At 38.5% G+C, this 12,952-nt stretch overlaps 1 protein-coding gene across 1 annotated transcript; it reads right to left on the bottom strand.

The window, feature by feature from the left end:
• Nucleotides 1-12,445: 12,445 nt before the first annotated feature.
• Nucleotides 12,446-12,952, bottom strand: LOC116010883 (uncharacterized mitochondrial protein AtMg00810-like). Its single transcript, XM_031250378.1, has one exon. The coding sequence runs from the start codon at nt 12,950-12,952 to the stop codon at nt 12,446-12,448; it is 507 nt and encodes a 168-aa protein (XP_031106238.1).

Consider the following 12,952-nt stretch of genomic DNA (forward strand, 5'->3'; position numbering starts at 1 on the left):
GTTGCTCAAATGACATTGATATGTGACAACCAATCAGCTCTTCACATTGCCTCAAATCCAGTCTATCATGAGAGGACCAAACACATTGAGGTTGACTGCCACTTCATCAGGGAGAAAATTGCATCAGGGAGTATTAAGACTAGCTTTGTCAATTCTGTAGATCAGTTAGCTGATATTCTAACAAAGTCTCTTAGAGCTCCTAGAGTTGGATATATTTGTAACAAGCTTGGAGCATATAATCTATACTCTCTAGCTTGAGGGAGAGTGTTGAAAGCCTAAGCCCATTAGGGGTAGTCTGTGTAGTTCTTGATATGTGAAATACATGAGATCTTTATTCTCTTACACATTTACACATTAACAAATTTTAACATTTATGGGTGCAAGCTAGTTTTGTATGTATAAAAGTTTGTAATGACAAAAAGAATAAAAAATTTGACACCATAAACCTTTTGTTCTACAAAGCTGGGAATGAGCAGAAAACATAGCATTGGTTTTTACTTTGATATATACGAATTGAAAAATCATTGTTTTTGCATAATAGTGTGGAAGGAGATTTACCTCTTCATCATGGAAGACAATTTCTTTGAATTTGATTTCATATGAACCTTTCATTTCCATCACTATGTATATACTATACGTACCACCCTTAATTACCTTGACAGCGCTCCTATTTTTGAAGGTTGATAAATCACAAGAAACAACGTACAAACCCATGTTGGAAGACAACTCTTAACCTCTCGGCTCTCTCAGAAAATTTTAGTTTTGCGATTGTTTGTATTCGATCATTATATTTGTATTATATAGGCTTGAGTTGGTAGATAGTGCAAGAGTTGCAGACCTAGATTAATTCCCAGAGTCTCAAATGGTATCTTCCAGAATCGAATCAATCGATTCTTTTTTTAAACAAACATGTTGCTGCATTAATATATGGCTGCAATTAATACCCTTTCGTTTCACATTAACACAGAATTGATCAATTGGAGTTTGATAACAAACATTTTGACTACTAAAGTAAACAACACTGTTTTACTGTGGGCGAAAACTTTTGCCAAAAATGCATTTACTGCTTCACAAATACCAGTGAAGGTCTCCCTCCGGCCGACTGCTAAAGGACTAACCCTCGTCCCAACGATCACACACTAAGTGGTAGGAGACTGGCCAAATGGTTTGCTCCATTCACATGGGTGAGATCGAACTCCCAACCTAATGCTTAAGGGACAAGGTGCTGAACCACCACGCCAACCATGTTGGTTATAATATATATATAATATAATATATGACACACACCCACACACATGAATTAATTTTTTGTTTTTATAGGTCGCCGCCTAAAACCGCCTAGGCGCCGCCTAGACCGCTTACGCGCTAGGCGCTAGTCTATCGCCTGACTAGCGCCTAGCGCCTATTACAACCATGGTGGAGAATATGGTTTCTTCAATTATTCTGATGAGGAAACATAATACTTAATACATTAATTATGAAATGACTGAATTGCCCTTGAGAAAATGACATTTGATGTCCAATTGTAAAGGAAGGACCATAGGTGGCTAGAAACAAAAAGTAAGAGGACTAAAAGTGGTTGATTTAAAAGTTGAGGACTAAAAGTGACGGTGCCATCAAAGTCGGGGACCTCCACTGGTATTTACTCTAGAGGATTATATTACAAGATCTTTAGTCTTTACCATCAATAAAGTAGGTATGATGTTGAAAGTCAATTAAATTATATAATTAGTGCTTTACCTGAGAAAGTCAGAAGCATTATCCCACTTATCAAACAGGCAGTCAGCGTTGAGTTCATTAAATTCTCGAAATAATATTAATTCTGTTGTTCCGGAACCATGATTTTGAATAATTCATCTAATATTTTATTTTAAACTTAATTCAATACACTTCTAATTTCAAATTATAAAAAATTAAAAATTAAAAACAGCTAAGAATAAATTGTCGAGATTTTTTGCGTATATGACCAAGACACAGCTGATTCTGATTCTACATATCCTCCTAATCTCCTATCTATTCATTTGCCAATTGCCACTTGTTTTGTTCTTAAACTATGGACTTCTCTTTTGTTCTTGCACCAAACTTCTCTTTTATTCTATTAACTATTAATTGTAGTTTTAGTGTTTTACACGATTTGATATTATATTGTATTTACAAGCCAAAGACTTTATGGTCTAGTGGCACCCGATGTCTCGATTTACACTCCCATATGGATGATGTGAGTGGGTTCGAGCCTCAGTGGAAGCTCTTTGTGTTTTAGTAGGTTCAGAGTCAGTAGTACTCAATACAAAATTTGAATCTATATATGTTTATTTTTAACTAAAAATCTCTCTTTCTTTTATCAAAATAGTTAGAGAAATAAAAGATCATTGTAGTAAGTCTTTCAAATTAATTGTTGTGAAGTATTATAAATATTATGTACTAAGTAAGGATGACAATGCCAAGCACCTTGTACTTAGATGGCAGAGTAGTGGCTCTCTCATATGGGAGGTCACTTGCGTCGGGTTTGGTCGTAAAAATTTTCACATGTTATAGATGGAGGGTTGGATTTGAGTTTTAAAATTGTTAATATTTGTGTGTCTCTGTACATACATATATACAATAATTATGTCATATTAATATATATATATATATATATATATATATATATATACATACATACATATATATATATATATATACACATATATATATATATATACACACATACATACATATATATACATACATATATATATATACACACACACACACACACACACACATATATATATATATACATATACATATATATGTATGTATAGCGCGCTTGTGCGCTTAAGATCAGGTGCAAAGATGAGTTCAGGTACCGATAAATCTGAGCAGTTGATCTGTCTAGAATTCTAGATCAACGATTTAAAAAAAAATTACGCTTTTAATCTTATGTCTTTGCAGTTTGTTCAAATCCTAGCCGTCACAAAATGTTCATTCATCTTCACGAGATTATTAAACCTATTTCTTAAACACATCACTTTCCCACGGGATTAATAAACCCGTTTCTTTAACCCTTCACTTTCTTTCCATCTTTCACGGGACTTAGCAATAGGTCTGTTGAACCTGTTAAACCAACTTGTTAACAATGTGTACTACAAGTCACAATAATGTGCACTCGATGGCAAAAATAATGCAGCCAAAGACAAAAAAAAAAAAAAATGCACTTACATATAAAATTTTCCACTGGATTATTAAACTCGTTTTTTGAATCCATCACTTTCCTTCCCTCTTTCACGGGACTTAGCAATAGGTCTGTTGAACCTGTTAAACTAGCTTGTTAACAATGTGCACTACAAGTCACAATAATGTGCACTACAAGTCACAATAATGTGCACTCGATGGCAAAAAATAATGCACCCAAAGACGAAAAATATACACTCACATACAAATTTTTCCATGGGATTATTAAACTCGTTTTTGAATCCATCACTTTCATTCCCACTTTCACGGGACTTAGCAACGGGTCTGTTGAACCTGTTAAAGCAACTTGTTAACAATGTGCACTAGAAGACACAACAATGTTCACTACAAGGCATAATAATATGCACTCGAAGGCAAAAAATAATGCACCCAAAGACCAAAAAAAAAATTATGCACTTACATACAAAAATTATCAATTTGTCACTGTGTTTTTGATAAATTTTTCTTCATTCTAGACGGTTGATCTTGATTTATTCACTGGGAACTCCTTCAAATCTAATTTGTTATATATATAGGTATTGGATCAAATGAGAACAAGTCCTTAGGAGAGAAATAAGAATCAACCTCAGTCTTTACATCTAGAAAAATCAGCCATATCAGATCAATTATATTTTCTTTTTAAAAAATGTGATGGCATTTTTGTAATTATCACCAACTTTACTATGCAAACTTGAACACTAAAATTTGCAACTCTCATACTTTTTCAGGTTTGCACATTTAGTATTACCATTTTGCATATTTAGTATTAAAAGATTGCGCTTGCAAAAATCCGAAAGTGCATTGCACTTAGGGTTTCGATTTTAGAGTTTATAACTGAGTTTTTTATTTTATTTGGTTTAGTGGTTCACTTTTTATTGCTTAAGGTTTAGCATTTATGATTTAGATTTAAAATTTAGCTTTTTCGTTGATTTAATAAAATTTACTAGGTTTGCATATTTAATTGTTAAAAATTGCATATTTAAGTGTTCAAGTTTGCATAGTGAAGTTGATCATAATTACGAAAATGTCGCCATATGTTTTATAAAAATCTGATCAAATCCGTCAAATTTTTACATATGTAAGACTGATATTGGTTCTTATTTCTTTCATATGGTTATGTTATATATATATAGCCTTAGGATCTAGTGCGAAAGAGCTCCCATGTGAAAAATGCGGATAAATCTCAGCCTTTGGTTCATTCAAGATCAACTACTCTTTAAAAAAACCGGCCACCTACAATCTTCAAAATGTGCACTAGAAGGCACAATAATGTGCACTGCAAGGCAACAATATGTACTGTAAAGCAGCACAATGTGCACTCAAAGGAAGAAACTATGTGCTCTAGAAGAGACAACATTGTGCACTCGAAGAAGGAAAAATGTGCACTGGAAGGCAAAACAATGTGTACTTAAAGGGAGAAACTATGCGCTTTAATTAGAAGAGACAACAATGTGCACTCGAAGAAGGAAAAGATACACTTGAAGACAAAAAATATACTCAAAGAAAGAAAAAATGATTTCGCACCTAATCTATTATATATATATACTTCAGTATATGGGTTCGAATTTATGAGTACTCATTTGGAATACTAACCAAAATGCCATTACACTATATGATAGACTAATTTAAATATTATAAATAATTTTGCTAACTATATTCACTTAAAAATTTTATTCAATTTAACATATACTATTAATTATAATTAATTTAGGGTGTGTTTGGTTCGCGCATGGAATCGGAATTGGTATGGGTATCAAATACTTGGTAAGGGTAATGGGTTTTGGCGAAAGTATTTTGCATGTTTGGTAATAGGGTGGAATGGAAATTATTATTAATAGTTGGGGAAGAAAGAATGAAGGGAAATGAAACCCTTATTTAATAATGGTATGAGTTTTTCAATTAATGGGTATTCCAAACTCATAGTAGTACTCTAAAAACCTGTGAACAAAACAATAACAATCACTTTGATACCCATACCTTATACCAAAACATGTCAACCAAACACACCCTTATTACTTCCCCAAACGTATATATATATTATTAGTATTGACCATTGAAGGCTTTAAAAACTACGTAATTGGAAAAGTGACTTTTAGCGGATCAATGTCGAGACTGATTCAGCACAAGTGGTGAACTGGGTGAAGAGTAAAGTAGTTGCAGGTCTAACAAGGTGACTTTTGGATATGTGCAATGAGATGATGGTAAGGAACTAGAAGATTAGTGTCAGACATGTTTACAAAGAGCAAAATTTGATGACAAATGTCCTAGACTCCTAGTTAGGAGCACTCTAAGACAAGATACGTAACAGAACTCCAGTTATTCAAACCTACAAGTGTTCTTCTGTTACTAGTCTTCTAGATATTCTCTACACTTATCTGTATTTAGTCTAGCTATGTATTCTATTATCGTTAACATATTCTAATATACAAAATATCGTACATTCATCTGGTATCATCGCTAGTCGATTCTGGTAATGGCCTCTAATGATCAATCTGATGCATCTTCTGAGCGCACACTCACCGTTGGAGTGCCGCCTGCCTCTCCGGTTGCTGCTCCGGCGTGCCTCTCTGCGGGTCATCATTTTGTGTCGCTGAAACTCTCCTCCCATAACTATCTGTACTGGCGCGCCCATATGGTTCCTTTCCTCCGCAATCAGGGGCTGCTCAAGTACGTTGATAGCTCCTTTCCATGCCCACCATTACCGGCTGCTCCCACGACCGGCGCTATGCCAGCTGATGCTTCTACGCCGACTGTTGCTGCTTCTCCGCGCGGTTGATGATTCTGCGATGGCTGCCTGGATTCAGCAAGATCAGGCGATCCTATCTATGCTGGTGGCATCCTTGTCGGAGGAGGTTTTATATCTTGCGGTTGGTCAATCCACTTCGCAGCAACTTTGGACGGACGTTGTGCGTACGTTTGGTTCTACCACCCGGGCGCATTCTCTCGGTCTACTCACTCAACTGCAGGAGTTGCGGCAAGAAGACAACACGCCTGCAGAGTTCCTGGGTCGTGTGAAGATGCTTGTGGAGGAGCTTGCCATGGCCGGCGAGTCCATCGCCTTGAGTACGCAGAACTTGTACATCTTCAGGGGTTTGCGTCCGGAGTTCCGGGCCATGGCATCCTCGCTGCTCACCTCGGGTACACCAGTAACGGTATCCCAATTATCTGCTTTCTTGACTGCCCAGCAGTTTATTTGCAGCGATGACCTTCTTCGCCAACCTATTGCCATGGCATCGCAACGAATAGATAGTAGCCATCATTCCGGAGAGGCTGGTTCGTGGCGAGGCGGTCGTGATCCAGTACGTAAAGGAAGTCGGTCTGGTCGGACTGGTCGCGTTGGTTGGGGCGGTCGTAGTGGTCCTCGCTGCCAGATTTGCCGAAGTCACGGTCATACCGCCGTGCATTGCTACCGCCGCTACAGTGATTCGGCGGCAGTTCCTCAGGTTAATGTCGCTGCTGCTTCGGCTCCGGGTGGTGACTCTGCTTCTCTCTCGTGGTTTCCAGACACTGGGGCTACTCACCACACGACATCCTTGGAGGACAGCTTGGTAGATACGGAGGCTTATAATGGCACGGACACACTCTGCGTTGGTAACGGCACAGGTTTGTCTATTACCCATATTGGTCATACCCATGTTTCTTCCTCTAAGCCTCTTCAATTGTCCAATGTTCTAGTCGTTCCTAAGTTGTCTCATTCCTTACTTTCGGTTCAAAAGTTTGCCCGGGATAATCATGTGTCTTTTGAATTTTATCCTTTTTTTTTGTTATTAAGGACATCGCCACCAGAACCCCACTGCTTAAGGGTTTGAGTTCGAGGGGTCTTTAATCGTTGCAGCTTCCTGTGTCTGCGTCTTCTGCATTTCTGACTGCTCAGGCGTCATCTAGTGTTTGGCATAGTCGCTTGGGGCACCCTCATTTTCGGGTTTTGAATAAAGTCTTGCGTAGCTGTTCGGTTAGCAAGTTAGATGTTAGCTCTTCTAGTTTATGTTCCTCATGTTAGTTAGGGAAATCTTAACGATTTTCTTTACCTCATGTTAGTTCTGCTAGTTCTGTTGTATTGGACTTAATTTATACGGACATTTGGGGCCCTACGCCCATTTTATCATCATCTAGTTATCGGTATTTTGTGCTTTTTGTTGATGAATTTTCTAGGTATTGTTGGCTGTTTCTGTTGCGCCTTAAATCTGATATGTATGCCGTATTTGCCAAATTTCGTTTACTTGTTTAGAATCTTTTTTCCTGTAAGATTAAGTCTGTGCAGTCTGATCTAGGGGGTGAATATAAAAAATTGGGTTCTGTTTTTTCTTCTCTTGGCATTTCTCACCGTTAGTCTCGTGCCTATACCCATGAGCATAATGGGCGTGTTGAGCGGCGTCACCGACACATTGTCGAGACCGGTCTTGCTCTTCTTGCTCAGGGGTCTGTGCCTTTAAAATACTGGGATTATGCATTTGAGTCGGTTGTTTACCTGATTAATCGTTTACCCTCATCCTCTATTCAGATGGGTATAGCCCTTTCCATAAATTGTTTCGTTTTGTCCCGTCTTATTCTCATCTCCGTGTTTTTGGGTGTCTGTGCTTTCCTTATCTGCGTCCATACAACCGACACAAATTAGATTTTCGGTCGGCTCCGTGTGTTTTTTTTTGGGCTATCCGTTGTCATTTCGTGGGTATCGGTGCATGGACCTCAATACGGGTAAGATATATATCTATCGCCATGTTCGTTTTGAAGAGAGTGTTTTTCCCTTTGCCAGGCTTACTGTTTTGCAGGACACTAGCGGTTTACTACCTGAGCCCTGGGGTGCTGGGCCATTGCTTTCTGTTCCTGTGCTTGGCTCACCAGCAGTCTCTTCAGCTTCTGGTCAGAGTATTGTCTCTGGGCCTGCTCCGTCTCGAACTCGGCGTGGTAAGCCTCCCCCTGGGCCTCGCTCTCATCCCATGACTCTACGCCACATGGAGCACAGTTCGCCTCTTCGGGCCTTGCTTGTTGCTAATACCGATCCCACCTGTTATTCTCAGGCGGTTCTGCACCCTGAGTGGCATATTGCGATGGATGAGGAGTTCAACGCTCTTCTTCACAATCAAACTTGGCAGTTGGTTCCGGCTACGTCAAGTATGAATGTGGTGGGGTGTAAATGGGTGTTCCGTACCAAGCGAAAGGTGGATGGTACTGTGGAGCGGTTCAAGGCACGGTTGGTAGCAAAGAGATTCAATCAGGTTGCGGGAGAAGATTTCTTTGACACCTTTAGCCTGATGGTTAAACCTACCACGGTGCGTCTATTACTTTCTCTTGCGTTGTCTCGTGGGTGGACCTTGCGTCAGCTGGACATCCATAAAGCCTTTCTGAATGGGCGTTTAGCGGAGACCGTGTATATGAAGCAGCCGACCGACTATTCTGACCCGGCTTTTCCTGATCATGTTTGTCTTCTGCAGCGTTCCCTCTATGGTCTTAAGCAGACTCCCCGGGCTTGGTTCAAGCGACTGCATGATTTTCTTCTCCCTGTTGGGTTCTCGACGTCCAAGACTGACGTGTCCTTGTTCTATCAATCTACTGCTAATGCTCAGTTGTTCATTCTGGTTTACGTGGACGATATTCTACTCATGGGGAGCAATTCGACCCTCGTATCTACTCTTTTGCAGCGTCTTGCTTCAGCTTTTAAGATTCGTGATCTTGGGGCACCGAATTTCTTTCTTGGCATTAAGACTGTGTCTGTGGGTGACAGATTTGTTATCTCTTAATGTCGATATATGTCTGATATTTTGAAACGTGCAAGCATGGTAGATTGCAAGCCTCTCACTACGCCTATCTCGGTGGCCCGCAAGCCTTTGGTGACTGATGATGGCCCTTTTCAGAATCCTACCCAGTACAGGAGTCTTGCAGGTGCCTTGTAGTATTTAACGGTCACAAGGCCTGATCTCTCATATGCTGTTAATCGGTAGTGTCAGCATATGCACTCGCCGACCATGTCGCATTGGGCTCTGTTAAAGCGGGGTTTGCGTTATGTGAAGGCTACCTTACAGTTCGGTCTGCGTTTATACTCCTCACCGGTGTCTGTTCTACATGCTTATTCCGATTCGGATTGGGCTGGTGATACGGTGGATCGGAAGTCCACTAGCGGGTTCGTTGTGTATCTGGGTGATAATTTGGTCTTCTGGGCTTGCAGAAAATAGCGTACAGTCGCCCTCTCATCCACTGAGGCTGAGTATAAACGGTTGGCTGATGTTGCGGCTGAGGTGACCTGGGTTGTATCCCTTCTGACTGAGTTGGACCTGTCGTTGTCTTCTCCTCCGTCGTTATGGTGTGACAATCTAGGTGCTACCTATCTTTGTGCCAATCCTGTGTTCCATGCACGGACGAAGCATGTTGAGGAGGATTATCACTTTGTACGTGACAAGGTGGCTTCGGGTGATCTCCGGGTTCATTTCGTCTCTATACCCAGGACCAGGTTGCTGACATCTTTACTAAGTCGCTATCTGTTAAACGGTTTGAATTGTTGCGTGACAAGCTTCATGTTGTGAGCTTACCACCTTCAGCTTGAGGGGGTGAAATAGGACTCTAGTTATTCAAACCTACAAGTGTTCTACTGTTACTAGTCTTCTAGATATTCTCTACACTTATCTGTATTTAGTCTAGCTATGTATTCTATTACCGTTAACATATTCTAATTACAAAATACCGTACATTCATCATACGGACTGTTCTACTTTGACGACCACCCTCAATTATACACCAGCTTCTAAAAGATGACTTAATTAATGTCTTAATGAGATACTCTCCTACTAAAAGAGTTCAACGTAATGAGTGATTGCTTCTGCTAATGTTATTGCTAGTTCTCTCCTTCTAATTCAAAAAAGAGATATTGATCCACATGGGACAAATAATAAAATTTTAATTCAAAATAATATAGGTTAGGTAATTAATGAATATTTAAATATTTGAGGCCTTGCCGTGGTATCATCCCTAGTCCCAAATAGTACTAATTTAACTACGTACCAAGTCCCACATAGTACTAACTACGTACTAGTAAGGTGTCGGCAATCGACATGATCGAAAATGGTAAAATGAAGATTTTGCAAAAAGCCAATATGGAATAAACAATCAGAAAAATTGGTTAATTAGGTAACTTGCATGGAAATAATGGGAATGAAGCTTCGGTGGGCTGAGAAGTCAGAGGGAACACGGTTGCCAGCTTTCTTTTTTGCAAAAAACGGTTGCCAGCTTTCTAATCATTGAAAAATTGGGTCGAATTAATTAGATTATTCGCTCTAATCATTATATCGTGAACCATAGTTTACATTGTAAAATAAATAATTAATAAAAAATTCATCTTATTATACTGAAAAGTTTATTTATTGAAAAATACTACATTACTTCCAATTTATACCCAGCTCTCAACTTTTACTCTCACTCAATGTTTCATTTTTATTGGATAAAGAAAATTGAATAAATAAAAATTATGATCCACTTCTTATTTATTAAATGTTCTTTTTAGTGTATTGTATGTTTATTTATTTATATTGTTTAAAAATAAAATCTTTAATACTTTAAAAATGAACGTTTAGTATGTTAAAAATGAATATTTATCAATGATCTATATTTTGTTTTAATTTGTATCATGATTCACAATATAATTTATCATATTTGTCATAATGGTTGGTTATACATTAAATTATATTAACATTATTGCGTTCCAGATGAGAGTAGGTAAACACTAATTTATTAAACAAAAATTATAAATATAAATTAAAGTAAATATCTATTATGCATTCGGACACATCATTCATGATTGGTGTCCAAGTCAATGTCGTCATCAATTGGAGTGATAATGACATTTTTTTTTTTTTTAATTTTTGAAAACGATAATGACATTTTGTACACTTGCATACATTAAGTTTGTACATATATTTGATAGGGTAGTTTAGTTTACTAAAGGTGAGATTATTCTAGCTAAATAATAGGATTATTTCTTGAAAGCTAGATAATGTAAAATTACATAAACATAAGTAACGGTAAATATATTATTAGATAATATATTTGTGTATAAGTAAATAGAAATAAATAGAGTAATTTGTATTGCTAACAGTATGAGTACAAGATTTTAGAGTGTGTTCCCATTGTTATATGAGTTTAACTTTTATACAATACATTGGTAATGGTAAAACGAATTCTCTGAATAAGTGTCATAACTACTTAGTAACTGAGGCGCTCTCCTTCATAACTCCTGCTCTTTGATGAGGCAGTGTTCCTAATATATAAGTGTGTGGCTTTTGCAACAGTTCCACCTACTCTCTCTAACCATTATTGTTTGACTGTCTTCACTACTTTAATATGTTAGACCAAGAATGCACTGAGTCGGATCCGGCCAGTACCTTGTCCAATTATCTATCAATAAGAGTAAATAAGAACTATATGTAGATCAACATGCATGAATTTAATTAATTTAAATTGAAATAGTTGTCCATTTTTTTTTAGAATAAATAGGACGAGGTCATTGGAGGTTAACTAGGAACTTCAACTATTCTCCGTAATTTAGAAGGGTCATGGTAATCTTCAAACAAAATCCTCTCGAGACTAACAAGAACATGGACAAAGACGCAAAGAATTCTACCATATTTGAAGGACATCTCAACCAAAAAAAAGAAGAAAAAAAGCATGCTGACCTATTATGCTCTTTGTAGACATGTTTTGATGTATGTAACTTTTCATAGACGATAGATTGAACACACACCTACATGATTCAAGTGATTCTACAATTAATTCTGAGGGTAAACTTCCCCCCTCAAAGCACTTCATCACCTTCTTCAGGTCATTGTTAGCCACAATCTTACGGACCTATCTCCCACACTAGCTAGTTGAATCTCCTTAAACACGATGAGAATAGGATTTCTGTATATTAGATAAACATAATAACGTATACATAATATAATAGAATGCAGAAATAGAATCCTAACATAACACAACTATATAACTCCTCACACTCCCCCTCAAGCGGAAGGTTGGCAGCAACATTAAGCTTGGGCCGATCCTTTCGTGAATATATCAGCCAGCTGATCCTTAGTTGAAATGAACTGCACCAGCAACTCCATTTTAGCCACCTTGTCACGCACAAAGTGGTAGTCAATCTCAACATGCTTCGTCCGAGCATGAAACACCGGATTGGCACAGAGATAGGTGGCACCCAAGTTATCACACCAAAGTCGTGGCTGCGAGGCAGGTGGTAAACCGAGCTCAGTCAAAAGCGAAACCAACCAAGTAACTCCGCAGCCACATCAGCTAAAGCCTTGTATTCAGCCTCAGTTGATGACCGAGCCACAGTCCGTTGCTTTCGACAGACCCACGAACCCAGATTACGACCGAGAAAGACAGCAAACCCGCTAGTAGACTTCCGATCACTAGGATCACCAGCCCAGTCATAATCCGAAAACGCATGAATACCAACAGAATCAGACCGACAAATATGCAAACCAAAATTCAAAGTCCCTTTCACATACCGTAAAACACGCTTCAGCATAGCCCAATGCCTAGTAGTAGGGGCATGCATGTGCTGGCAAAGCTTATTAACCGCAAATGACAAGTCAGGCCGAGTCACAGTGAGGTATTGCAAAGCCCCAGCCAAACTACGGTAGTGAGTAGGGTCAGCATAGGGCGTTGACAAATCATCCTCAGTCCGAGTCAAAGCAACAAGAGTAATAAGTGCCTTACAATCCGTCATTCTGGCTCGCTTCAGAATATCAGTCAT

The sequence above is a fragment of the Ipomoea triloba genome, chromosome 2, assembly GCF_003576645.1.
Source record: "Ipomoea triloba cultivar NCNSP0323 chromosome 2, ASM357664v1".
Lineage (NCBI taxonomy): Eukaryota > Viridiplantae > Streptophyta > Magnoliopsida > Solanales > Convolvulaceae > Ipomoea > Ipomoea triloba.

Bases quoted from the DNA above. Each gene is read 5' to 3' on its own strand.
- LOC116010883 (XM_031250378.1), bottom strand. From the start codon at position 12,952: ATGACTGATATTCTGAAGCGAGCCAGAATGACGGATTGTAAGGCACTT.